The sequence below is a fragment of the Talpa europaea genome, assembly GCF_964194135.1.
Source record: "Talpa europaea genome assembly, chromosome: 13".
Taxonomy (NCBI): domain Eukaryota; kingdom Metazoa; phylum Chordata; class Mammalia; order Eulipotyphla; family Talpidae; genus Talpa; species Talpa europaea.
The window spans coordinates 68,048,550-68,076,532 of NC_140080.1; the positions used below are offsets into that span (position 1 = coordinate 68,048,550).

At 39.2% G+C, this 27,983-nt stretch overlaps 1 protein-coding gene across 1 annotated transcript; it reads left to right on the forward strand.

The window, feature by feature from the left end:
• Window positions 1-672: 672 nt before the first annotated feature.
• Window positions 673-27,910, forward strand: MEP1B (meprin A subunit beta; the record flags this gene model as incomplete). Its single annotated transcript, XM_084252694.1, has 15 exons — window positions 673-735; window positions 2,593-2,611; window positions 3,424-3,468; window positions 3,561-3,604; window positions 5,718-5,796; window positions 10,853-10,970; window positions 11,678-11,856; window positions 13,448-13,666; window positions 14,238-14,390; window positions 15,726-15,941; window positions 18,438-18,881; window positions 20,460-20,639; window positions 21,899-22,037; window positions 24,573-24,777; window positions 27,896-27,910. The coding sequence occupies 15 exons, from the start codon at window positions 673-675 to the stop codon at window positions 27,908-27,910; spliced, it is 2,118 nt and encodes a 705-aa protein (XP_084108820.1).
• Between the last annotated feature and the right edge of the window lie 73 nt (window positions 27,911-27,983).

The window sequence follows — 27,983 nt, forward strand, 5'->3', positions numbered from 1 at the left end:
AAAATTAACTTTATAGGGCCTCCCTGAGGGCACAGGGGTTTAAGTTCTCAGTGATATCAAGCTATTGCCAGCCACTGCAATATGAGTTCAATTCCTAACCAGGGAGCCAACCCACATAGCACAGCAGACATTTCCTGTCCCGCCCCCTGTTCCCCTCGGCAGCATACTTCAGTAGATCCCCCAGTTCTGCTCCCCACTCTGTCTCTGGTGAATCCTCTCAACCCCCACCCCCGCACTCCAGTTCTTGTATGAATAAATAAAAAAAAAATCTTTAAAAAAATTTACACATTAGAGGGATCACAAGAGAAAAGAAAAACTCTGCAGAAAAGTATTAAAAAATAAAATTAAATTAACTTTATTTTATCTTTTGTTCAAGTAGCATTTAAGATTGTTGGGAGTGAGTATGTCTCTATTAAAGAACTTATTTCATTAACTGGTCTCAGTTAGGAATTTTAGTGATGAATGTTGACACACAAAAAAACAACCAATAGCTCTGGTGTGCTGCCTTGTGGATACTGAACTTTGACTCCTTGATTTAGAGGTATTACTGCTACAGCAAGCTAACCTGTTAGATGGATAATCAAGATCGAAGGCCATAAATTATGATGTTTGCCTTTTAAAAAGTGCTGCTCTGAATTTCATAGTTCACAACTTTCAACCGGACGCGACAGCATGGATCCACGGTGCCTGCCTTGGTTTCTGTTCTTTGCCGTTTTCCTTGTGGTTTCTGGCTTGGTAAGGAAACAATATATAGAAAACAATTAGAAAAATTGGGGGCAGTTAATACTGATTGCTAAAGAACACCTTGTTTGTTCTTTTTTAGCTGCTTAGAAATTTCAGAGTGTTAATGAAATGAGTGTTTCTTTTTTGCCAAGCAGGGGGCAGAGAGAAAATAGGGTATAAGAAGTTGCATTAGAGGGATTAGAGACATTGATATGAAGTTGTGTTTTTCTTTTTGTTTCATTGTTGTGCAACAGGTTTTCTTTTGATAAAATGGAAAATGTGAAACTTGAAAAACTTTCCATTTCCACTGCCAAATGTAAAGCAGTTTGCTGTTACAGTAACTTGAGACAAGAATGAAGTACATGATGAATGTCACAGGCAAAGCAAATACATATAAAATTTTGTAGCATGGAATTTCTCTTCTGCTTCTTTATTAATTTAGATTTCTCCTTCTATAGTGACAGGAGGTTGTTGCAAAAACTAACCCAAGGTCCTCAATGAAATTTCAAATGCATAGAGGAATATCTTGAGAGGCAATTTAAAAATCAGTAATAATAATATTGAGTTACTAGTCTGTGCACTAACTGCAGCACTGAAAACAAAAGATAGCATTTAAGACACATTACAGCAATTCTGAGCAAACACTTGATAATTTTTAGTAAAGTGTGAGATAATCAAAGCAATTGATAATATCAAGAAAGAATGATAACCATCCAGCCAGTTTATTTCCTCTGCTTGCCAAACACTCCAAATAATCCCAGTATTTAGCTATGCAAGCAGCATTTAAATAAAATTACACCTTGTAATGGCATAACATTTTGAAATAGTTTACAAAGTGTTTTTTTTATTTTTTTTTAAGATTTATTTATTTATTTATTTATTTATTTATTTATACAAGCACTGTGTACAGTCAGAAGCGTGGGAGGGTGAAAGAATTCACCAGAGCTAGAGCGGAGAACAGAACAGGCAGACTGAGAGTAACACTGCTGAGGGGAGCAGCGGGCGGCAGGAGAGGTCTGCGCGCCCTGTGGGACCCTCGCCCGTGGGCGGGGATTGAGCCGGCGCTGCAAAGGCTGCAAGCGGTTTCCTAGCCCAGGGCTCAACCGCCGCACCACCAGGGGAGGCCCTATGAAGTGTTTCTTTTACTTGATATCATAGATCCCTCACACTACCCATGCAAAGCAGCACTGGCCATATTTAATGTGAGTGTTAGGAAGGTGAACTGACTTGCCAGGAATATAAACTAAATCTACTGTTTACCAGTCTAAATTTTACGATACTTAATTTTACTTCACTTAATTTTTTTCCAATGGGCATATAGTCTAGGATTCATTTAGTTACAGTGGACAATCTATTTTCAGCAGTTTTTTTTAATTGCACAGTATATACACTGACTTTTTTTCTTAAACATTCGGTATTGTCTTTGAAGGGAGACTCTTGAAAGAAATCTGGAAGTAAACCACAATTAATGAAATCTTGAATAAATTCCTTTTTAAAGAGTGTCATAAATTTCAATACTATTTCAGCTTTGGTAATAGATTATAAGGTCTTTCAAACATTGCTCCATGAATCCTTTAGGAAATCTGCTTAAAATGAATGCTTATTTGAGTCTTATGTTTTGACTTATTTTCAGTCTGAAAATAAGTAACAGATAGTTTCAGTTTTTCCTGTGAAATGAGAAGACCCTTTGGTCAAAAAGTTTTCTTAGACTCCAATATAGCTGTCTTGAATATATGTGAGAGTGTAATTCATGATATTAATGATTAACTACAACAACCCAAAAGTGGCTAGATAAAAATTGGGACCAAGAACACCAATTTATGTTATGGGCGGCATACTAATATATATATTTTTATGTTTGTTTCCCAGTCAACAACAGAAAACTTTGGTGAGTCTATTTTGAATTTTGCTATAATAATAATAATAATTTTAAAAGACTGCAACCTAGAGCAACAGAACAGGTAGTTAATAACTGTGAACAGAACAGCAAGGCAAGAAGTTATGACACATTTATTTCTGAACACAATGTATAATTGCTTAAACATAATTGCATAATTGCGTTGAACTTTGATCGAACACTGATCGATTTATTGAGGAACATTTTATTGTTCCCGCTCACATACCAAGCAGAAGAGTAGATGCTGGAAAAGCTGAACACAGTAACTGACATATACAGATCCCATAAATGCTTGCTGTGATTGTTTTTGCTATTTCGTATGGAATCCCATAAACCTGAGATTCTATCCTACTCTATTGTAAGCTTAGAGGTTTGGCCATATTACTCACCCTTTTGCAATTTAAAAGACTAATTCAAATTTACATTAGGATTTTGCTTGAGGATGTAGATATATGGGTAGCGTGGGCTGGTTTGACCAAATTTTGACTCTTGCTTCCTGTTTAATACATTCATCTAGTCTAGCTTCCAAATTTAGCTTAATGTTATACAGAGTAACCAGTTCCTTATGTTTGAAGTCATTTGGCATTCAAGGGATATGATAGGTTAAGAATATATGGGCAAGAGTTTCTATAGCTCCAAACATGGCTTACGAGAGATTCTTAATCAATTTGCATATATTGAATCAGAACCTATAAATTACTTATCTGAGTTAAAAGAACCTAACTTCTAATTCTGCAGTTAATAAAGATTTTCATTTGTAAACCTAATGTTCAATGGGTTTTTCTTTGTTATTTTATTCAAAGATGTGGATGGTGGAATTGATCAGGACATATTTGATATCAATGAAGGTTTGTGGATTTTTTGTTGGTCTCCTTTATTTAGTGGGTAGCGGGGGGTTGAATCCAAATTGTTCACATGAATTTTTTATCTTCCCTCTTAGATTTGGGACTGAATCTTTTTGAGGGAGACATCAAACTTGATGAGGTGAGTTGAAATAGTACAAGGAAGAATCTCCTATTAACTACTGCAAGCTAAAGTAGAGTGTCTGGAAATGACTGGTTAGCATGGGCTTCTTATTTTATTATTTTATTTATATATATTTTACATCACTGTTCATTCTCAAACAACATTTGCTTCCCCCCACCTCAGGTATAGTTCCCATAGAGTTTCCTTCACCAATGCACCTGTGCACCATCACCTCAGTTCCCTGTTCTCCTACCTCCCACCCTCTGATCCCTCTCCCACCTCCTCCCCTGCAGGATGTCTCTGGTTTACAATTGTCTGTTTGTTTTGTTTTGTTGTGTTTTATTTTGTTATTATTTCCCCCTCATGTCTTATTTCGTTCCCCTATATTCCTCCTATAAGTGAAACCATCTGATATTTTTCTTTTTCCTTCTGACTTGTTTCACTGAGCATAATTCCTTCCAGTTCCTTCCACATTGCTGCAAATGGCATGAGCTTATCCTTTTTGATTGCTGAATAGTATTCCATTGTGTATATGTACCACATCACCTTGATCCAGTTATCTATTTTTGGGCATTTGGGTTGTTTCCAGGTTTTACCTATTATAAATAGTCCTGCAATAAGCATAGGGATACAGGTGTTCTTCTGAATCAGTGTTTTTGTGTCCTTTGGGTAGATCCCTAAGAGTGGAATTGCCGGGTCACACGGTAGCTCCATTTTTAGTAGACAGAGGAACCTCCAGACAGCTTTCCATAGTGGTTGGACCAGTTTGCACTCCCACCAGCAATGTAGGAGAGTTCCTTTTTCACCACATACTCACCAAAATTTGTTGTTGCTCATTTTTCTGATATGTGCCATTCTTACTGGTGTAAGGTGGTATCTCAATGTGGGCTTTTTAAATCCAACTATCTCTCAGGGCCCCAAATCCTCTCCTCATTTCTCTCTTTCCTAACATTCTCCTCCTCTCCTCTTTGTCTCCCATTCTCATTTCTTTTCTCTCCTAACTCATTAGTCTATTGGCCTCAAAACATACCAAGCTTATTCCGACCTCGGAACCAAAGTAACTACATTTTTTCTGTCTGAAATAATTTTCTCAGTATCCTTTTAATACTGACTTTTCTTGTTCCCATTTCATCCCTAATGTCATCCTTTCCAAGAGTCCCTGAACTAAGGTTCTCTCTCATTCCTTTGCTCTTGTTTACATTTCTCCCTTTCATTTCCTCCACAATTAAATTTATCCTGTTTAAACTTACTTGTTTTCTTTTTCTTTTTTCCAAAGATCTATTTCTTTATGTATACAAGAGCTGGGGTATAGGCCAGAGATGTGGCAGGTGAGAGGACTCACCAGAGACAGAGCAGGGAGCAGAACAGGCAGACTGACTGAAGTATACTGCTGAGCAGGAGAGTCAAGAGAGGTCTGCTGCACCATGTGGGTAGCTCCCTGGCTGCCTGGGGATCGAATTCATGCTGCAGAGGCCTTGGGTTGCTTCATAGTGGGGTGCTTAACCCCTTGCGCCACCAGGGAGGTCCCTTACTTGTTTTCTTATATGATGTCTGTCTTCTCCACTAGGTATTAGTTCCATGAAGATAAAGACCTTTGCAATTTTATTATCAATGTACCCCTAGTCACTGAAAGTGTTCATTCTGTTGATTGAATGAATATATTATTTGTTTTCTACTATAAAAAGTTCTTATCCTTTAAAAGTGTTTAAAAACTTTTATTTACTTGATGTAGAATTTTTCTGATATGAGATTAAGGTTATTGAATTTTCACTCACTTCTTGTATATTTTTAATCTCTAGTATTAGATGCTAGTCTGTATATCTAACAATATTTGTAGTTTAGGTTTTCCAACAGTCATTCTTTATGTGGTTTTGCATGATTCTGTCTTCATCTTTATCAACAAAATTAATGATAGAAACTGGTGATCTCTTTCTAGATCTCTTTTTATCATTTTGTTATAAAATGATAAAAGTAGGGGCACTATAGATGCATATATACATGTGCACACACATGCAATTTGTTAAGATGGGTTAAGAGAGCTTCAAACGTCACTTGTTTCCAGATTAACTATTGATTATTTCATAAGTTTTTGCCTTCATTCAATTACCCCTTTCACATTTATTTTTGACAGGCACAAGATAGAAATTCCATCATTGGAGAAAACTATAGATGGCCCCATACCATTCCATATGTTCTAGAAGATAGCTTGGGTCAGTATACATATCTTGGAGACTCCATACATAATGTGGTTCAGTATTTCAAAGGGGAGGCTATGATGGTTTTTAAGGGTTTTTGTTTGTTTGCTGCTTTGTATGGATGTGCATATGTACTTTAAAAAATAAGCAATGAACAATGAAAAGACCCTAATTGATTTTCTCTGAAATATTTGCTGAGTTTTTTTTTTTAACCAATAAAGGGATTAATTTAACCAACACTTATGCAAAGTCTACCCTGTATTAGATACTTGGAAGAGAAAGATCAGAGAGCTGGTCTTTATTTTAAAGCAGCAGTTTCCCACATGTTTAGAATACCTGAGTGAAAAGCATAAAACAACCAACCAACAACATGTTCGGTTCTGGCATTGGTTCACCAGCACTTTATTTTGTCAAGTTAGCAACTTAAACGAGCATCTACTATCTATTACCATCCTCTTTTCATAAAATAAGTACTCTTTTAATATTAAAAAGTCAGAAGACTCTAATCCAAAACTAAGGACAACTTTTATTTTTTTTAAGATTTTATTATTTTATTTTATTTATTTATACAAGCACAGAAGCGCAGAAGGGTGAGAGAATTCACCAGAGCCAGAGCGGGGAACAGAACAGGCAGACTGATGAAATACACTGCTGAGGGGAGCAGCTGGCGTGGCAGGAGAGGTCTGTCACGCCATGTGGGACCCTTGCCAGCGACCGGGGATCGAACCAGCGCTGCAGAGGCTGCGGGCAGCTTCGTAGCCCAGCGCTCAACCGCTGCGCCACCAGGGGAGGCCCACTAAGGACAACTTTTCTGTAAGAGAAATTTTTTTTGCCATTGCAAGAACAAAGTTTTAAAAGAAAAAACAGTATAAAAGGGAAAACAAGTATCCTTTCTATAGAAGAAATTTAATTGTAATGGAAAATTCTGAACATGGCCTTCATTTTATTGATGGACTTGTGAAAATGATATCAGTTTAGGAACCACTGTTTGGGAAGTATTTCCTTAAAGAGCATATATTTCAGTGGAGAGTCAGATGAACCAAAAGCATATTATAATAGAAGGACAGAAACCTTATGAGTAGTGATTATGCAAAGAGCTATGGAAGTCCATTGGAGGGGCATAACTCAACCTGGATCTAAAGCCATACGTGTTAGGCAGTAGGCAGCACTGTAAAAAAGCAGCCAAAAAGGTTGTACAAGTTGTCCATCCTGACTAGGTGCCTGGGCAGGGAGATGAATGGGACTAAAATCAAGTTTGCATTCTGTTCATCAGTACTTGTTTGCAAGAAGTGCCATTTATCCATCTGCCAGGCTGGCATTCACAGCATCTGCCCAAATGATACCCCTTGCTAATTCACATTGGTCCGCTGTACCATGTGGGCTAATGCAGCTTCTGATAGCAAGGGAAGGGTGCTCTAGGCAGCTGGATCATTGTGTGCCAAGTTATGGGGAAGGGCAAAATCTCTCAGCTGAAATTTAGATGGGAAGAGGGCAGATAGTGAGGTTGAATATCTAGGCAGGATCCAGAGAGAGAAGGACTTGGGTTTTTCCCAAATTAAAGAACTTGGTGTGTTTACTGATGCAAAATGGAGCCACCAAAATTTTTCATGTGAAAGTGAGCTTGTTATCACTCTGGTTGCATTGTAGAAAATGTGTCATTAATGGGGCAAAAATAAAGTAAGGAGATCAATCAGGAGATGGTTGCTGAAATTTAGGGAGGGTCTGAAAAGTTTCTGAACCAAGACTCTCAGTGATGATAGACAAGAATGGATAAATCTATGAAAGTGTTAGGAGGCAATTGTGAGATTTCATGATTGACTTCATGAGCTTAACAAGAAAGAGGTCTAGGTGAAAAGATGATAGGGCCCAGGATTCAGTCGTAGGCAAATGTGTGTATGAGAGTGACTTTAACAATAGGGAATATATCTTAAAGAGGTTGGAATAGAGAAGTGGGGTGGAAATTACTTCTTGTGATGTAGAATTTGAAGTGCATCAGGCTGACTGTGGTGAAGATATCAAAGTGTTGGTGTACAGCTTGCTCATTTAAGTTAGAGAAATATTTGGGAGTTATTAGGAAGCAGGAGATGGCTGAGTGATGGGTAGGGATTGGCATCTTGCACAGTGCCTTGCATGTAAGTATTTCATGGGTCATGGGTTTTATTGAATGACCAGGAAGACTGAATGAGTAAGAATATGGTGGAAAATGGAATTCAGCCAGGGAGAGAGAGTGGCTTTTTGGAGTTGGTAGAGAGGAGAATCTGATAGAAGTTACTGAAAAGGGAGGTCTGGCCAGAAACATAGATAAAAAAACCAAGACCAGGGTAGGAAAGCCAAGACCAGAGTAATAAACATAATAAGATGTTACAAAGAAATTATGTCATATGAATAGTAAAAGGCTCTTGGAGGGCCTCCTCTGGTGGTGCAGCAGTTGAGTGCTGGGCTGTGTTCGTTCCTGGCTGCCGGCGAGGGTCCCATAAAACAAAAAACAAAAAACAAAAAAATACAAAGGCTCTTGGAATTGGGGGGGAATCTGAAATATTTTATTACATTTTTAAAAATTTCAGCATTATGAAGGAATTACCTGTGAAATTATAAGATTTTTAAGGTGTATATCCCTGGATATATATGAGATATATATCAGGTATATACATCATACACACACACACACAAACCCACACACACATTGTGAAAGGATTCCCATGGATCAACTAAGAGCCATCCCTTCACATTATTTTGCTTGCTCTCTCTCTTTTGAAGAGAACATTAAAATTCTACCCTCATAATGAATTTTAATTGAACTATTCAGTGTTATTAACTGCAGTCACTATATTTACATTGGATTCCCAGACTTTATTCATCTTATAATTGATAGCTTGTTCTCTTTTAGCAACTACTTCTGATTTAAACAGTTTCTTTTGATCTTTCGATAAAAAATTTTAAAATACTTTTGTTTTAAAATTATATATATGATATGCATATATGTATGTGCATATATATTCATATATATTTAAAAAATATTTTCATAATAATAATTCCTAATAATTATTTTCTTAATGTTTCATTGAGCATTAGTGAGCTTTATTTATTTATTTTTTAAGGTTTCTTAAACATTCCATTTGGTTTTTTTTAGATTTATTTATTTATTTATTTATACAAGCACTGGGTATAGTCAGAAGCACAGGGGGGTGAGAGAATTCACCAGAGCCAGAGCGGGGAGCAGAGCAGGCAGAAGGACCGAGGTCCACTGCTGAGGGGAGCAGCGGGCAGCAGCAGAGGTCTGCGCGCTATGCGGGACCCTCCTCCAGTGGCCGGGGAGCAGCCGGGGAACGAACCCGTGCTGCAGAGGCTGCGGGCAGCTTCGCAACCCAGCGCGAAACCGTTGCACCACCGGGGAGGCACCAACATTAGTGAGCTTTAATTTGACTATCTCTTAGTCTATTTTGCCAGGAGTTTTAACCAAAGCATTCCTAAACTTGCAGTCAAATGCTCTAGGGCCTCCCTGGTGGCGCAGCGGTTGAGCGCTGGGTGCGAAGCTGCCCACAGCCTCTGCAACGCCGGTTCGATCCCCGGACTGCTCCCCTGCCACCGGAGAAGGAGGAGGGTCCTACATGGCGCGCAGACCTCTCCTGCCGCCCACTGCTCCCCTCAGCAGTGTACTTCGGTCCTTCTGCCTGCTCTGCTCCCCGCTCTGCCTCTGGTGAATTCTCTCACCCTCCCGCGCTTCTGACTGTACTCAGTGCTTGTATAAATAAAAACAAATCTTTACAAATAAATAAACAAATAAACAAATAAATAAAAGAATAGTAGTTGACATTAAAAAAAAAAGTGCTTTACCACTATTCCATACCCCTCATTCCTAAACTTGCAGGCTTTAAGTATCCATCTTTAAACAACATTATAAAACAACATAGCAATGGCTTAAGGACAGGAGTTATATTTCATTTTCTAAAACTGAACTTTAGCATAATCTGGTATATTATGGAGTGTCAACAAATATTTTCCAAAATAAATTTTAGAAATATACATGAATGAAATATATTAAATAAAAAACATGGCCCAGATCCTACTATTCAAAATCATAAACATTTTTTAAACAGTTTTAACTACAGCATTTAAATTTTTTTGTTCTTTCACTTACCATTTTTGCATTGTTTTATGTTACATAGTTTTTATAATAAAATTAAACTCAAATTTTTAGGTTATTCTTTCCATTTTATGATTTCTTGTTTAGATAATATTTAATATTGTAGCAGTGACTTAATCTCTTTGTTCAACATGAGAAGAGTATTTCCTTACATTTCAGAAATTTACACCATCTTCAAATGACTCAGGCTAAGGAAATCACTAAGCAAACCCTCTTTTACCTGTAGCAGAAATAAATCCCTATGAAGAGTTTTCTGGAGGTCATATCTGGAAAGCCAGAAATCACTACTGCTCAAATTCTAGTGGGCCAATATAGGAACAGTAGGGTTTTAGTCCTTTAGCTTAAACTTCCATGTTATCTGTTATTAGGTGCAACTCCCCTGAAAGGGATAACACTTGAAGCAACTTCCAGTGAATAACTACATTTCCTTGCCTGAGTACCAGATTTGGGATTGGGAAATGTGAGTGAAGGATAGGAATAAAAGAAGTGGGTGGGATGGACATGAAGACCTGGGTGCTAGGAACCTGAAGGGTTAACAAAGGGAAAATAATCCTGAACAGCTGTTTACTTAACACTTAGGCCTATTCAGGACTGACCTTATCCTTTGGAGCCAGGGATTTAGATAATTGATACTGGGTGGCGCTTTTTGAATTTATGATGCAAAATGATTAAGGTCCTTGGTAAATAAAGGTACAGGGTAAAAGAAGGTCTTATCTTGGAAGAGGGCTGTGCCTTTTACAATACTCTCACACGTGTTGAATGTTTCATAATTGGTATGGAATACTAAATTTTGTAAAAACAAAACATTAAACATTCATGAAGGGACTAATTCATGATAAACAATAAAGTGCATGGCCTGTTTCCATGGTGACTTGGTCAATGGTGATAATTTTAATAAGTTCCCTTTTGTTTGTTTCTTTCCTTCAGAAATGAATGCTAAGGGAGTTATCCTCAATGCATTTGAACGCTATCGCCTAAAAACATGCATTGACTTCAAGCCTTGGACTGGAGAAGATAATTATATATCAGTTTTCAAGGGAAGTGGGTAAGTGGAAAAATTTGTCTTCTAAGAATGCTAATGACAACAGATGTGGTTGAGGTATTATATCATAGCAATTGCCCCTAGGCTCTGACCTTGAGGGTGGATTGGGGTTTCCTTTGCTGTTTGCTAGAGAGTAAAAGATGATCTAGTTTCTCTAGCCATAAAAATAACACTTTTATGCATGCAAGCAAACTACTGATATTAAGTCAAGGTGGTGGGATTGCATGTCACCCATCCTACTACTTTGTGAACTTCAGCTGTTTATAGTTTACATAGAACACATGTATGCATTTAAATTTATTTTAATCTACTAACTCTTACTACTTGAGTTATGAAGGTGACAGTGTTATTTCTCTGAAACTCAGCAATTCTGATTGGTTGCTATACCTATCAAACCTTTATTGATGGCCATCCACAAAAGGAGAATCTGAAACACTCTGAAGTTTCCCAGAAAATTCAGGTGAAGGACTCCTGGGGGTCACTTGCTCTTTGTAATCTTTGTTGTGAGGACAAGTTCTCCAAAGATCATCTGGTCTTTTCATACCTGTCCAGGGTCATGGAGAAATATATGGAGTTCAGACATAAGAACAGAGAAATACAGGTGGAGTGGGCTGATCTCGGTCAATTGGGCATTGGAGATTTTGCCTTGAGATCTCAATCTGCATCATTATCACACCTTCTCCCTCTTCTCCTGTAAACTCTCCTGTAAGCTGCTGGTCTTCAATAGGAAATAGGCGTGTTGGGAGGCAAGAACTCTCCATTGGGGCAAACTGTGACAGAATAGCAACGATTCAACATGAGTTCCTTCACGCTCTGGGGTTCTGGCATGAGCAGTCACGTTCAGATCGGGATGACTACGTCCAGATCATGTGGGACAGAATTCAGTCAGGTACATGTCTCTCCCTCCCTCCCTGCTCCTCTCCCTTCCTTTCTGTCTTTCTTTCATTAAATTTTTGTTAAAGACTGAATTTCTAAGCTTGTGCCCTCTCCTACCAACTGTGCCAACTGTCAATAAATGGAAAACCTCTGATATTTTGATGTTTTATGTCATTTAGTTCTAAATGGTATGAGTTGAAATATTGGCTGGTTGCTGGGGCTCTAGTACCCTTGAACCCTCATATTTTTGAGCTTAATATGATCTTAGAAACAAGTCTGGTGTTTCCCAAAGCATGTTTTATGGGGTGCAGTCCCAAAATAATGGATTCCTTGGAAAGGGATCCTTGTCAAATCAGTTTGGGAAATTCTAGGTTAAGAGAAATTAGCCAGCTAGTTGTTGACACTGCTATATTGTTCACAGTCTTTTTAGACAAATGTGAATTTTAAATCTCCAAAAAAGAAGTGCATTTACTAAAACCAATCATGGTATTTATCTTTTTTTTTTTCTTGGAGTATTTGGGATTTTGTTCCATGGAACTTATATTGGAACTCATGCAGGAGTCAAACAGCTCAAACTTTTTTTATGACTTTATATTTCCAACCAGATAGGTCTTAATAGTCATGTAAGACTAGAGTTCATTTTCCACATTTTCCCCACAGTGATACGTAGCTCTCCCACCTATCCTGTCCTGTAAGGTATAGAGGAAGGGCTGCCATTGCTGTCACCTGAAGCACTGTGAAAAGACTGCTCCATGCTGAAGTCCCTGATATCACAATCTTAACATCACAACTTGCTTTTGCCTTTTCCCCACCACTCCTGGGGAATCTCAACTGGATTAAAGCAAAGCAGCAGACTGAAAGCTTTTTTGAGCAAGAGAAGTGTTTAACTTTAATCCATGACCTCACCTTTCAGGATTCCTAAAGTCTTTTCTTTTTAGTAAAAATTTCTGAGTAGATTTGATAACACAGCTATGTGTTTTTGAGATCAGATCCGTCTTATTGTATACACAAAATGATCCAATTTCAAGTTGTAATCAATTACCCATTAGCATGACACTAATCGTCCAGTTAGCTTCTGTAGGTGTATGATTTAAAATACATTTACACATATTTCGGTAACCTTGAAATCCCAGGCTAAGCTTTCTAATGACCCCAATCTAACTTATGATTCATTCCCAGGAACCATCCCACCACACTTTCCAAAGTCATCTGACTGCTTCTCCACCTGCTATCAAGGTCCCCATTATTGACTGCCAGTCACCCTGTGTGTTTCAACAATGCTTTCCTGAGAAGAATTCCCCCCTTCCACTAGCAATTCTTAGAACCTTAGGCCAAATGCTAATGTCTGACTTTGGGCCTAGATATGTTCTGCACGACAGCTGATATCATAGCTCTAAGCTTGATTGTTATATCCTAAAGTAGGAGTATATAAAACACTCTTGAAATACTGTCGATAAGATGTAGCAAAGGTTACACTGTTTATTAAACTGTTTATCACATTGTAACTCTTTATTACAGTCTCCTTTTCCAAGTTAACAATATTTTGAATAAGATGAGCTATATTTTGTAAACATGAACTGAAGATTTTTTTATTTCTCATTTAGGCAAAGAGAGCAATTTTAATACCTATGATGACCAAAGGTCAAACACCCTGAATACTCCCTATGACTACACGTCAGTAATGCATTACAGTAAAACTGCATTCAGAAATGGAACAGAACCTACAATTGTAACAAGAATCAATGACTTCATGGATGTAATTGGCCAAAGGATGGATTTCAGTGAAAATGATCTCTTGAAGTTGAATCGACTGTATAACTGCTGTATGGACAGGTTCTTTGAAACAAATTCTGTGTCTCTGTGCTATGCCGGAAAAACTATGCTCTGTGCTATTTTGCTGAGCAGTCTGCCAAGTCTTCTGAAATTATAGTACTTTGAAATTTAGGAAAAAAGCAGAATAGCACCTGGAGCCCTTTCTACAGCTTGGAAAGCAGCATTTCTCTCAAGTTCTGGTCTTTAGAAGTGAAAATTAATCAGATTCTATAAGGTTTTTGAAGCTGCCACTAATCCACATGTGGACCAACTTATATTCAAAAGTCTTTAGCCAAAATGAACTATGGAGTTATTATATAAATGAGATCAAATAATCTGGGTTGTAGCTTCATAATCTGAAAAACTAGATGAGTATAGATACAGTTTTCTCCAATTTAGAGTTGATTATTTCTTAGTTCTGCTGATAGCAAGAGGTCTTTAATCCACCTTCATGCAGAATCAGCTAAGTGTTCCTTCTAATGTATTCTAGCATTCCTGGTGCTTCTGAGATAAATTCATTTTTTATTACTTAGATTATCATGTACATATCACCAATGTCAATACTTTTTTCCCCTTCTATAGCATCCTCCTTGAGCTTTATGGACTCATGTGATTTTGAACTGGAAAATGTGTGTGGTATGATCCAAAGTTCAGGTGATAATGCTGACTGGCAGAGGGTTCAACAGGCAACTGGGGGCCCCAGTACTGACCACTCCTCCATGGGCAAGTGCAAAGGTAACAGGACCAAGACAGATCTTGATCTTATAATTGTTGGCTCTAGGTATTTCCTTTGTTATAAAAGACCAGGATTTTATCTCTAATTTCTATCAGAATTATTCATGATAATCCACTAGGTTGCTACTAAGGAGTCAGTTTTTTGCCTTATATTTCTTTGCTTTTTGACTTTTTTATGCTTTTCTACCTATGAGATCTGGATTTTGTGAAGCCCACAGCAGGAGAGGGCTGTGCCTCCTGACAATACTCTTATCTCTGGAGTAGTGGGGTTGTTCTCTTGAAGTTTGCAGGATATGACAGACTTTGTAATGAACAGCATTAGGCTGTGAATGAATCCATGTCAGAATTTCAGCTGGTTATATTCAACATTACATACTCCTGTAGCAAAAATACTTTAAATTAAGGTAGAAATACAGTTTACTTCATCCCATTCAGATGAGTAGCTTTATTTTGAAATATATAGTTTTTTTATTTGGTTACAAATATTAAATTTTTATTTATTTGCTCATTCTAGCAGGAAATATGTAAAACTAGATTTCAGAATTTTGGGCCCTTGTATGATAGATAGATGATGTAGGCAGGGTTGGGGTCTCAAATAACAAAAAGGTGCTCTTCATTTTCTTTCTGCCTTTTTGGGGAGTCTGGATGAGACAGATGATGTTTAAGGGTACTAACTTGCAAAGAGTAGGACCACTAGAGAACTAACACACAGTAGAGTTGAGTATGAGGTCCATACTCAATATTGTAACATAATAACGAGGTTCTCAATATTGTAACATAATCATCAAACTTGCTAAGAGACTAGATATTATTCCAACCACTAAAATGAAATGATAATTACAGATAACTACATAATGTGATAGACATGGTAATTATTATTACAGGGGCAGTCATGTGCCCCTGCAATGTATTAATGTATCAAATAAGCAAGTTGTCTACCTTAAATTTAAATAATGTTATATGTCAAATATAGTTGATAAAAAAGATTTTGTGCAGATTTGGACAATGGATAGTGGTTCCACACAGACCAGGAAGAAGAGAGGAGGAAAGGAGGGGAAGGAAGAAAGTCAGGGGAAGAAGGGGGTATGGAGGGAGAAAGGCAGGGAAAGAAAGAGAGAGAGACTAGAACACATAATGCTTTTCAGTTTTTGATAACTAACATCTTAGTAAGAAAAAGATGACCTAATATTTATTGTGCAAACTGCCTGCCCCTAAATGCATATTTAAATGCCCAATACAGTGCCCTAGCTACAGTGGCAACTATTATGCTCAGGAAATACCATTCCTATAACTAGTACTAGTTTTCTCTCAATTCTGCTTTTGTCCTTTTAATAGGTTCTGGCTTCTTCATGCATTTTGACTATAGATCTGCAAATGAGGGGCATAAAGCAATACTGGAAAGCAGAACACTGTACCCTAAAAGGGGATTTCAGTGCTTGGAATTTTATTTATATAACAGCGGAAATGAAAATGACCAAATGAGCATTTATATCCGGGAGTATTCTGCAAATGATGCGAATGGTACTTTAACCCTTGTGAAAACAATAAAAGGTACAGTGTCAACAGTCTTACTCTTTGTGTTCAGTCTTAACTCTTAATGCAACAGCATATAACAGGGTAGGTGCTATGGACTCAATACTTTTCTACTTCGAACTTGATCCCCCTTATTTTACGCCATGGTGAGGTGCTATGTTGTGTGACATTCTTGTAAGAAACTGTAAATTAATCTTTGTTTCTGTGGAATTCAGTTCTTGATAAATAATAAAAATGTAATAGGGACTAGCTAAGGCAATATGGGAAAAGCTACTGGCTAAATGTAACCAAACTCTGAAATAGATAATGTTACGTTATCTCAGATGGTCTTTGTCCATAAAACTGGTACTTTGGTATTTCCAGTTTACATCTTACCAAGTGCCTTAAGACTGGAAAAGGGACTCTTCCTCTAATTTCTGGTTAAAAAAATAAATCCCAGGGCCTCCCCGATGGCGCAGCGGTTGAGTGCTGGGTTGCGAAGCTGCCCGCAGCCTCTGCAGCGCTGGTTCCATCCCTGGCTGCTCCCAGGCCACTGGGTGGGGATCCCACATGGTGCGCAGACCTCTCCTGCCGCCCACTGCTCCCCTCAGCAGTGTACTTCAGTCCTTCTGCCTGCTCTGCTCCCCGCTCTGGCGCTGGTGAATTCTCTCACCCTCCCGTGCTTCTGACTATACCCAGTGCTTGTATAAATAAATAAACAAACAAACAAATAAATAAACAAATCTTTAAAAAAAAAATAAATCCCAGTGAAGGACTCTGATTGTTATCACTTGGGTTAAGCGTGACCTTTGGAACTTTTTTCTGAGTGAACGGAGCAACACTGAGACCGGGCACCCACCCTTCATTCCAATACTGTGTCAGGTGCTGGGTCATGTTGACCCTTTAAAGCAGACGGTTAAGAGCATTCCCTGAGGAAGGGAGAAGTAGCGAGCTGGCAAATGTATGACTGTCTGCTCCACATATTGACCTCTTGGTTGAAAGAATTGAATAAAACCCATTATAAAATCAATCAATATTATGCTTTATGTCCTGCCATTTCTCCCCCATAATCAGAAACACAGATAATTTTCTTTATGAACACTTGCTATGAGGTTTGTTTTATGTATATATGTACATGTATACACACAAATACATAAAAACACAAATACATACATATATGTGTATATGTGTATATATTATAAACATATCATGAACATTATGTATGTCAGTATATAACATATGAATCAAATATTTAATTTCTAATTATATATCATAGATATTTATGTGTACATATACATATTTTCTTTGCATTAACAATCTGTTGATATTGATATATAATAGCACAAAAGATTTGTTTTATACATAGCTGTATATATGTTTGCTATATGTGTATGTGTATATATTATTAGCATACCACATACTATTATTAGTATTTAATATATAATTTAAATACTTCATGTGTAATGATATAGAATATATATTTATATAGAACATATACATTGTGTGTGCATATATTTTGCATTAGCAATCTGTAAATATCATTGATAAATAATAGCACAAAAGACATTTAATAGACTCACTTAGGAGTTCAGAATTTTTTTTTAAAGATTTTCTTTATTTATGCATACAAGAACTGGGGTACAGGCCAAAGATATGGAGGTGAGAAGATTCACCAGAGACAGAGTGGGGAGCAGAACAGGGAGACTGAAAAACACTGCAGAGGGGAGAAGCGGGCGAGACAGGAGAGGTCTGCTGCACCATGTGGGTTTCTCCCTGGCCGGCCGGGGATCGAACTCAGACTGCAGAGGCTGTGGATTGCTTCATAGTGCAGTGCTTAACCCCTTGCACCACCAGGGAGGCCCAGGAGTTCAGAATTTAAACTGATAATATCGATAACAGAATTTTTTCTAATTTGGATATTTCTAACTTATTTTCAAGCAATTGTGTTTCATATTAAGTCCAAATATGTTTAAGTTTTAAGTCATTGGGGAGAAAAGAGTTGAAATAAAATATCAGGTAAATGTATATAATATTGAGCCAATATTAAGCTAAGCAGGAAATTATAGTATCTGGGCTTTCAAGGAAATGGTAAATACCTACTTTATATTGCAAAAAATTGATGGAAATTTTGTATGTGAAGATTCCTATCAAACTATAAATATATTAAAGGAAGCTTATACTGAGTATGACAGGAATCTTGGAAATAAATATAGAATATTAAATTTAGCCATTTAACTAGCATAGAATGGGAAGTAACTCATCAGTACTCATGAGTTAGATACTGTAGTTTGCTCTTCTATTTCTGGGGAAGGGTGAGTTATCTGAGAAATGACTAGATAAGCATTCAAATATTCCAGAGAGCAGTCTAATCCCACAGAAATACCTTGAAGTGAATGGGCTTGGGCTGGAGGAGTGAAAGTACCAAATGTAGGAATCAGAAGATCTAGGACAATCACTGACCATGAAGGTTAGAACTCTGATTTGCATGTGATTCGTGGTTCCTTTGAACTCTCTGAAATAATGTCTCTTTTGTAGATATACCTGTTGGGAGCTGGCAACTTTACTACGTAACATTGAAAGTGACCAAGAAATTTAGAGTGGTTTTTGAAGGGGTCAAAGGCGCTGGTACATCATTGGGTGGCCTGTCAATTGATGACATCAATCTTTCAGAGACACAGTGCCCTCATCATATCTGGCATATAAAGAATTTCACACAGCTCATTGGCAGCCCAAATGGAGTTCTATATAGCCCTCCATATTATTCTTCTAAAGGTTATGCCTTTCAGATTTCCTTGAATCTAAACCATTCAAGTGATACAGCAATATATTTCCACTTGATCTCTGGAGCCAATGATGATCAATTACAGTGGCCATGTCCTTGGCTACAAGCCACGATGACACTCTTGGATCAAAATCCTGACATTCGACAGCGTATGTCCAACCAGCGGAGTGTAACTACAGATCCATTTAGGACCACCGGTTCGTGACTCATTTTCTTTATTGCAAATACATGATCATTACTCCAGGAGGGATGAATGATTTGGGAATGAGAAACTGCACAGTCAAGTACCTAGGTAATTTTGAACCCCAAAATCTTCAGAACAGAAGATATTTAGGGGAAGGGCTTTAGCAGTTGTGGACAGAGACTCCCAGGCAGGAGACTGTCAGGAACGTCATTGGGGGAGTCTGGCAAATAAAGATATTTACTGTATTCTTGGGAATTAATGACCGTACCTGAAATCTCAGTGTCATACAAGGGATGTTGGTTTAGAATCTGAAATGTGGGGTTCAAATGTATGATTTGCTTCTCATTACTTATGAAACCTTGAGCAAATCATCTTTTAGAGTCCCAGTATCCTCAGTAGTAAAATTGGGGCAATAATAACTGCACAGATCTGTTATGAGAATTACTACAGATCAAATATGGAAGCTTGTAGAAGTAGCTGGTATTGAATGACCTTCAGATGTTGAGTTCTCCTAACCCTTATTGTCTTGATCTTGTCACTGAAGTTGTCAAAAACAATTCAGCTCTTGTAATGGGGGATGACTTTTGATGAGAAGGAAGATGTTGACCAGATGCTCTGGGGGGTACGGAAAGATATGAGAATGGATTATAATTTCTCTGTAAGTTCAGGAGGACTTGCTAATGGTGACATCATTCATCATCTTCCAGTCTCAAAGGGGAACAGCAACCAGAAAGTAATGATAACATTTCTAAATTTAATAATCTTTTGCCCTCTGGTAACTGGATAAAGAAAAAAAAAATGCAAGTATGACAAGGTGAATATTATTACCCAATGTGATTTTTATGTATGAAAAAGGAGAAAGAAAGAAAGAAAGAAAGAAAGAAAGAAAGAAAGAAAGAAAGAAAGAAAGAAAGAAAGAAAGAAAGAAAGAAAGAAAGAAAGAAAGAAAGAAAGAAAGAAAGAAAGACGACCTTGCTGGTAGGAAAAAAACCCTAAACTGATAAGAAAAAATAACATTTAGAAAGAGGATTTGTAGAGACTTAACAGTCAGAATTTCTTCACTTTCAATTCAGAACATTTTTCCTTGAATGACACTGAAAATGGCTCAAAGCTGGGTGGGTGTTCACCTTTTCCCAGAAACTTTGTTTCTCACCATGTTCCAGTCCCAAAAGGACTCTGTTAGGTGAAAAAATCAGTTAATGAGATAAATTATTTTATGTTAATATTAAAAGCTTTTTCAGCAACATATTTATTTAACTCAATTAAAAGGACTATGTATAACTCAGAAAAAGTCCACAAAGGAATGGTTCTTATGGGCAGGGGAGTTTCTGTACAGGTTAGTCACTATGGGTATGATAACTTCACCTGGGAAACATTTAGTCCCTCTCCACTCATATCCCAGAACCTGGTCCTCACTGCCTGGCCATCTTATTTCTTTCAGGAAGTATAAGTGAACAAGCTTCAGTGACTTGCCAGTCATTTAATTATCTTCAGCCCCATCCCAATTGTGTTTCACACTGTCTGTTCTTTCTTACCACCAAAAGCGATGGTGATGCTAAACACAATCCATAAACATAAATTGCTTTTTCAGCTGATGGAAACTATTTTTGGGACAAGCCTTCCAAAGTGGGAAAAGACGCTTCGTTTCCTAATGGAACTCAGTTTAAAAGAGGCCCGGGCCTTGGTACCAGTTCCTTTATAACCCATTTGAGGCTGAAAAGCAGAGATTTTATAAAAGGAGATGTTGTTTATATGCTACTGACAGTGGAAGGTATGTCAATAAAAGTCATTTTATATAAGATTATTTTGGGGGAACATTATTTACTGTCTTCTTCTGGGCTCAATTTTTAGGTATATTAGAGTGTGGGAGGAAATGGGCATGAGTGGATTTTTTAAATATGAATCACTAACTATATGAAAATAATTTAAATGGAAACAATAAAAGTTCTAGGATAAAGAATTTAATTACTACTACTTGGAGCACTCATGGAAGACTTTAGGCCAGAAAACCTTACAAATTAGTTAAAGTATAGTTTATACCTTGAGATAACAGAAATAAAACATCACACAAAGACTTATTAAACTGAAATGGAATTTCTCTATTATCTCAGATATACACACATAGGTACACACATATGCACAAACATATTTTGGCAATAATAATACTGATCTATTTTCTCTTAAAAATCTCAAAGTTTTTTAGCCACGGCAGCCAATGGATACATTTTCCAGTATTGCTGGTGGCTTCCATGTTTTCTGTGGTAGGACTTTAAGGCATTACTAATTTTTAACATTTTTTAAATTGAGCTAACATCTGTTTACACAACTGTATATAGTTTAGGGAAATAGGTTAACACCTCTTCAGATGTATTTAATTCATTTACAATTAAAGACCCACTTGCATTTCAATAAATCAGAATCTTATTTATGATAAAAATTGGTGCAATTTAAACCCATGAGATTTTGAGTTCAGTGTCAATTAGGGTGAGTCTAGATGATACTTGTTGGAAACACTTATTCAGAGATGACTTTTGTCAAGGGAGAAAGCATTTAATTTAGAGAGAAAAAGTCACATATTCATCCATTGTATCTGGTCTTGTTTGGATCAGAAGCAACAGAAAACACCACAAAGAACAGAATGTGGTTGCTAGGGGCTGTGGGTCTTGTGCCAAACATGTACCAACTTGCTCTAACAAGAAAGAGGCCTGTGACCTTGGGAAGCCCTCAGCTGTCTTCCATGTCTATGGTTTCCTTGGGACCTGGTCACAAGGGCTTGGGCCCCTTTGAGCTCAGACATGCCCAGGCAAGCAGGTGGTTAAGTTGTAACCCACAGGCTGCTGGTCTCACTTTCCTTTGCATCTAGATTTCAACTTGCCTCTTTACTATTTCACTACTTAGGAAGTTATGCTGCTTCCAGATTGCCTGCATTTCTCATACCCCTGAAACCTAAGCACCTATTTTAAAATGTGAAGATCAAATGCTTGCTAAAGTCCAAACTGATTTTATCCTTGCTCTCCCCCAACTCCATAGACATCGGCCATCTTAATTCTACACAACCACCCCACCCAACCCCAACCCCAACCTCTGGAGGCATCCGGGACCTCTGCCAAAACTTCAAATGTGAGAATGATGGCGTCTGCGTCATCCAAAACGACAAAGCTGTGTGCAGGTAAGACGTAGCTTGGATAAGCACCCCCCTTGCTTTTGTTAGAAACGTCATCATTCCCACAATGTAGGATTAAATATTGATATTTCTGTGAGTAAGTATCAGTTGCTTCTAATCACAAAAGCAGAGGATTTTTTCCTTCTCTGTCCATGTGGACTTTGGATAACTACAGAGCCAAGAAATCATTGATGACAAAAATAGCACATTATAATCTAATTGTCTGACACAGCCAAGGAGATGTTGGGTTTGGAGAGTGGGGTCCTTGGGTTAACTCTGGGAAAAATTTCACCAGAGCTCCCCTTTCAGCGGCACAGGGCAAGTTTCCCAGGCAAGTTTCTCCATGGGAAAGAAATGTAGTTATATCCAAAAGATGTTTATTATGAAAAAGGAGAGAAGGAAAAATGATACATGCATAGACACAAGTGGGCAGAAAGAGCTGCCCCAACAGGGACGGTTTGCTAAAAGAGAGCCCTGCATGGTCGCAAGCAGGATGTCTTGGGAGGAGAGAGCTGCCTCTGCCGAGGTAGGTCAGTGAAGAGAAGCTCCGGCATGGCTTCAGTCATGGCAGGCAGGAGGCTGCTGCCCTGCAGAGGAAGTTAGGGGCGGGGAGCTCCTGCATAGACAGGTGGGCAGAAGAGCCGCAGCTCCTGCACTACAAAAGGAAAAGGTTGGTGAAGAGAAGCCCCTGCATAATGAGACAGGGCAAGCTAGGGTTATTAGGCAGTTTTAGGGATAGTGCAGGAGGGGACCTCTGAAAAATTTAGAGAGGCTTCAGAGATAAGGACAAGCAAGGGAAATAACCCATTCCATTAGGAAAAACAAACATCTCAGGACCAAGGACAACATTGTTAATGCTGGTCCTGGTTTCCTTCAGGTGGTAAAGGGAGGCGGAGATTGGAGAAATGGAGAGTGGTTTAATTTATTGTCACATTAGAAGGGCAGCTGTTTAACTTCAATGCAGGGATGCCCATCCAGAAGACTGGGCCATAAATTTAAAGATGCAACAAATGGGGAAAGAGAAAGCTGTTAGATAAGGAATGTGAAGATCCCCCACTCAGTAGCAAATTAAGTGAGACAGCCGAGAACTAACCAATCACAAAGAGACTGGTAAAGTTTTAGAATAATGAGGGAAAAAAGGTATATATTCCCTAAGACACGACTCTACTTTGGCTTCCTTGCCCCTCCCAGGCCTGGTTCCCTGGCCTGGGAGTCCCACTTTATTTCTGCTCTTTTTCTCCTCAATAAACTTTTTCTTCTAAACAAACCTGCCTCTTCTCCTTGCTTGCCTGAGCGTCTGCGAAGTTCCTGCTGCAGCTTCGTGAGACACCAACCCATGGGGGTCTAGCGGCTGGGGCTCAGCGCTGCCCTGCAGCCTGGAATCCGATCCGGGCTGGGAGACTAGGCCTGACAATTCCGGTATCAATAGGCACAGATGGGTGGAGGGATTGCTGCCTGGTTCAGGTGCAGAAATTGCCCTGATACTGTTTTCTCTTCGGGAGGGGCTCATTCCTTTGTGGAGTGGTTTGTTTGTTGTTAATTTTGGTTAACTTCATAGAATTTGAAAGGATCCAGAGATCCTACAATGGCCCTCAATCTCCATCTCTTTACCTCTGGTGACACTGGTGACATTCTCTATAGCAGTCTGGCACCTACTTGGATCTTGTGCCTTGTGATCTAGACATTGGCGCCTAGGATTTTTAGTTCCTGTATCTGGAACCATTAGCCTATATCCTATATATCTGGAACATTAGCCTATATCTGGAACCATTAGCCATTCTTCCCCCACCTCCAGATCCTGGCAGTGTGTGAGCCAGGTTTCTGGTCTTGTGGTGTCTTCTTTCCAACTTTTCTATTCTTTTCTTTTCTTTTTTTAATTTATACAAGAGCCAGGGTACAGGTCAGATGTGCGGGAGGGTGAGAGGATTCACCAGAGACAGAGCGGGGAACAGAACAGGCAGACTGACCGAAATACACTGCTGAGGGGAGCAGCGGGCGAGACAGAAGAGGTCTGCTCACCATGTGGGTTGCTCCAAGGACAGCGGGGATCGAACTGGCACTTCAGAGACTGCTGACAGCTTCACAGCACTGCGATCAACAGCCTGTGCCACCAGGGAGGCCCCCAACTTTTCTTTTCTTATCCTCCATCACTCATGAATGACATCATCTTTTGAAGTCCTCCTAACAGTCTGTTCTGTTCAGTGTGATTGCCCCATTTCGTAGATGAAGATACTTAAGTTCTGAGATGAGGGAGCCAAGGTGTATTGCTGGGAGGCGGAGAGATGGGGACATGGAATGAGATTTTCTTCATTGCCTATCCTACTTTTCTTTTCCACCTTGGAGCTTCTCTGAGTACTGCATTAGGAAAAATCCCATTGTTCCTTTCCATTGGCCCCACCTGGCCTCCTGACCACTCCAGTCCAGAGTGAGTGAAATGGTTCCATTTGTCAAAAACCTGAACATTGACCCACACCTTTCGTGGTGAAGCTTTTCAGATTTAAATATCAACTCCTAACTCTCAGTCATGTTCTACATGTGTAGGTGTGCATCAGGGCCAGACTGGTGGTACATGGGAGAAAAGTGTGAGAAGAGAGGCTCCACTCATGACACCATTGTCATTGCTGTCTCCTCCACTGTCACTGTGTTTGCCGTGATGCTGATTATCACCCTTGTCAGTGTCTATTGTGTCAAGAAGAAATATAGTAAAGAAAGAAGTTCAACTACGCCAAATTTGACTTTGGAAAATGTAAGTTGAGACTGATTTTTGGTCAATTAAAACCTATTGATGAAATCATGTGAAGAAATAGGACATTTTTGGATATACTTTCTTTTTTACCTTCTTTTCTTCATTTCTTGTACTGAGTTCCTGTTACTTTCACTATAAATCAATGCTTCTTAAATTGGGTTTATGGAGCCCACCTACACCACAATCCAAACTCACCCTCTGCCCATTCCAGCCCCCCTTACTCTGGTGGTGGTGGGGGTAGTATTATCCTCCAGCAGTTGTGTACCAAACTGTGTATAGTTATTCATTGTTTCTGGGGTGGTATCTGTGGCTCCCTTTAAGGCAAAACTGATTTTGCCTGCATGTCCCTCATCGGTGGCCGGGGACCTAACCGGCGCAACCCAGCACTCAACCGCTGTGCCACCAGGGGAGGCCTGAGGTGACCTGTGTTTTTGTTCTACAGGTCTTTTGGTGATAGCTCTTGAACTCAGGCTTATTGGAGAGGGTACAGCAAGTTTGGGATTTCTGTATTAAAGAAGATTCCAACTAATTCTGATTTTATGTGCAGTAACTAAATCTAAGGCAAGATTTTCAAGTAGAGGGTCTAAAATCTTGCCTCCGTAGGTCTCTAAAACGGCAATAGACTCTTGAAATGACCCTGTCAGTTTCCAAAGCTGACTCTCAGTTTTATTTTTATGCATTACATTTATTGGGGATGCTGTTGGAAAGTCAGAGTGAAAGGGGTTGGAACTGGCAAAGGGTGAGGTTGGACTGTGATGTAGTTGAGTTGAGGCCTCAGGCTTCCCCTACAGGGGAGATCCAGAACTGGAGTGGCCCCTGAGCCCTCCAGAACTGAGGCAAGAGGATCAGGCCTTTGTACTTCCCACATCAAAAGGCCCTGGGCTGGGATGCCTACTGAGAGAGAGCAGAAAATTATGCAAGGCACCATCCTCTCAGAGTGAGGGTATGACCTGCACAAGGACCTTTGTTTTGAAAGGCAGGACTGAACAATACACCTAGCTTTTGCTACATATACCAATAATAGAATACGGAGTTTTCACATGCAGACTCACGTTCTCCCTCACAAAGAAAATGGCATAAAATCCTAAAAGTGATGCTTTCACTCAAAATAAAGAATAAAAATCATTAGCAAGACTAAAGAAAAAAAATGTCCATTTAGAATATCTCTGATACTGGGCCTCCCCGGTGGCGCAGCGGTTGAGCACTGGGTTGCGAAGCTGCCCTCAGCCTCTGCAGAGCCAGTTCGATCCCTGGCTGCTCCCCGGCCACCAGAGGAGGGTCCCACATGGCGCGCAGACCTCTCCTGCCGCCCGCTGCTCCCCTCAGTAGTGTACCTCGGTCCTTCTGCCTGCTCTGCTCCCTGCTCTGGCTCTGGTGAATTCTCTCACCCTCCCGCGCTTCTGACTGCACCCAGTGCTTGTATAAATAAATAAAAAATAAATAAATTAAAAAAAAAAGAATATCTCTGATACTAAAAACATTTTATTTTGCTAAAGCAAGAGTACAGTTTGTTAAAAAAAAATTTCTCAAGACACACTTTAACTTAAGGCTATGAAATTTTAAAGTGGACAGTCTGGTATGAAGATACTGAATTTGTGAAGTTAGTCAAAAGATGGGCAATGACAACAAACAGAAAGCAGAATTTTTTTAAAGATTTGTTAATTTATGCATAGAAGAACTGGGGTACAGGCCAGAGGTGCGGGGAGTTGTGAGAGTCTTCACAAGAGACAGAGCAGGGAACAGAACAGGCAGATCTACTGAAATACACTCCTGAGGGGAGCAGTGGGTGAGACAGGAGAGGTCTGCTGTGCCATGTGGGCCACCTCCCTGGCTGAGGTGGCTGCAGATAGCTTCATAGTGCTGAGGCCTAATCCCTTGAGCCACCTGGGAGGTTTGAAAGCAGGTAGTTTTATTCTCATGCACATTCCCTCAGCATCATTGAGATGTTTAAGGCTAGCTGTAAGGCAATGGAAACAATTACTACACAAGCTTACTAGAAAAGTGCTTAAAATATATACAGGTTGTTTTATTTTTGAACAGCTATTTCCAGCTTATTTTATGATTTGACATAAAGGGGATAGATTAGCTAAAAACCCAGTCAGCCAACTCAAAGGAGGCTGTGCTTGCAGGACGTACGTAATCCCCTGGGTCAGGTGGAGTGGATTTGCAGGTTGGAGTCTGGGAGTCGAAGGGGTGATTAAAGAGGAAATGATCAGTGGGTGGTCACTACCTTAGTGAATGGGATTGTCTCTGGAAATTTGGAAAATGTGAGCATTATTGTAAGGACTGACTTACCAAGAAAAACTGGTAGAAATTAAAAAAAATGATAAAACAAGAGAGAAAAGGACCTCCCTGGTGGCGCAAGGGGTTAAATACCGCACTATGAAGCAATCCGCAGCCTCTGCAGCATGAGTTCGATCCCTGGCCTGGCTAGGAAGCAAGCCACATGGCACAGCAGACCTCTCCTGTCTCGCCTGCTGCTTCCCTCAGCAGTGTATTTCAGTCAGTCTGCCTCCCAGGGGTTAAAGTCTCAACGCTATCAAGTTATCTTCAGCCACTGCAACATGAATTCAATCCCAGTCCAGGGAACTAACCCTCATGGCACAGCAGACCTCTCTAGTCTAACCCACTGCTCCTCTCAGCAGTGTGTTTCAGTCATTCTGCCTGTTCTGTTCCCAACTCTGTCTCTGGTGAATCCTCTCACTCCCACCCCTGCACCTCTGGCCTGTACCCCAGCTCTTATATGCATAAATAAATAAATCTTTAAAAAAATTATAAAAAAAAAACAAGAGAGAAAAAATGGACATTAAGTCAATAAAGGGGGAAACTATCAAGATATCAGGGACATAGTGGGGCAATTAGGTGAAGCAGAAAGAATGACCTTCTTTCTGAGGCTGAAGTGTGTGCTCACCCAAATATTCTCTCATCTGAATTAACTTGTCTAACAGACCAGTGCTTCTTCCCGGAGACCAGGACTGGGCTGCCTGTCAGCTGGGAGGAATGCCAGGAGACTGCTGATGGCATTTCATTTAAAAATTAGACCATTTCATTGTGCTTCATTTAAATGACAGGTTTTAAATTTAGAAATGAACTCATCAATTGTTCTTTCTCCTTGTAGGTGGAGGCATTTTGAAGATTAACTAAACAATAAGGCCAGCAAATAAAATTCAAAAGGATTCATTGTCATAGGTTTCATCTAAAATTTA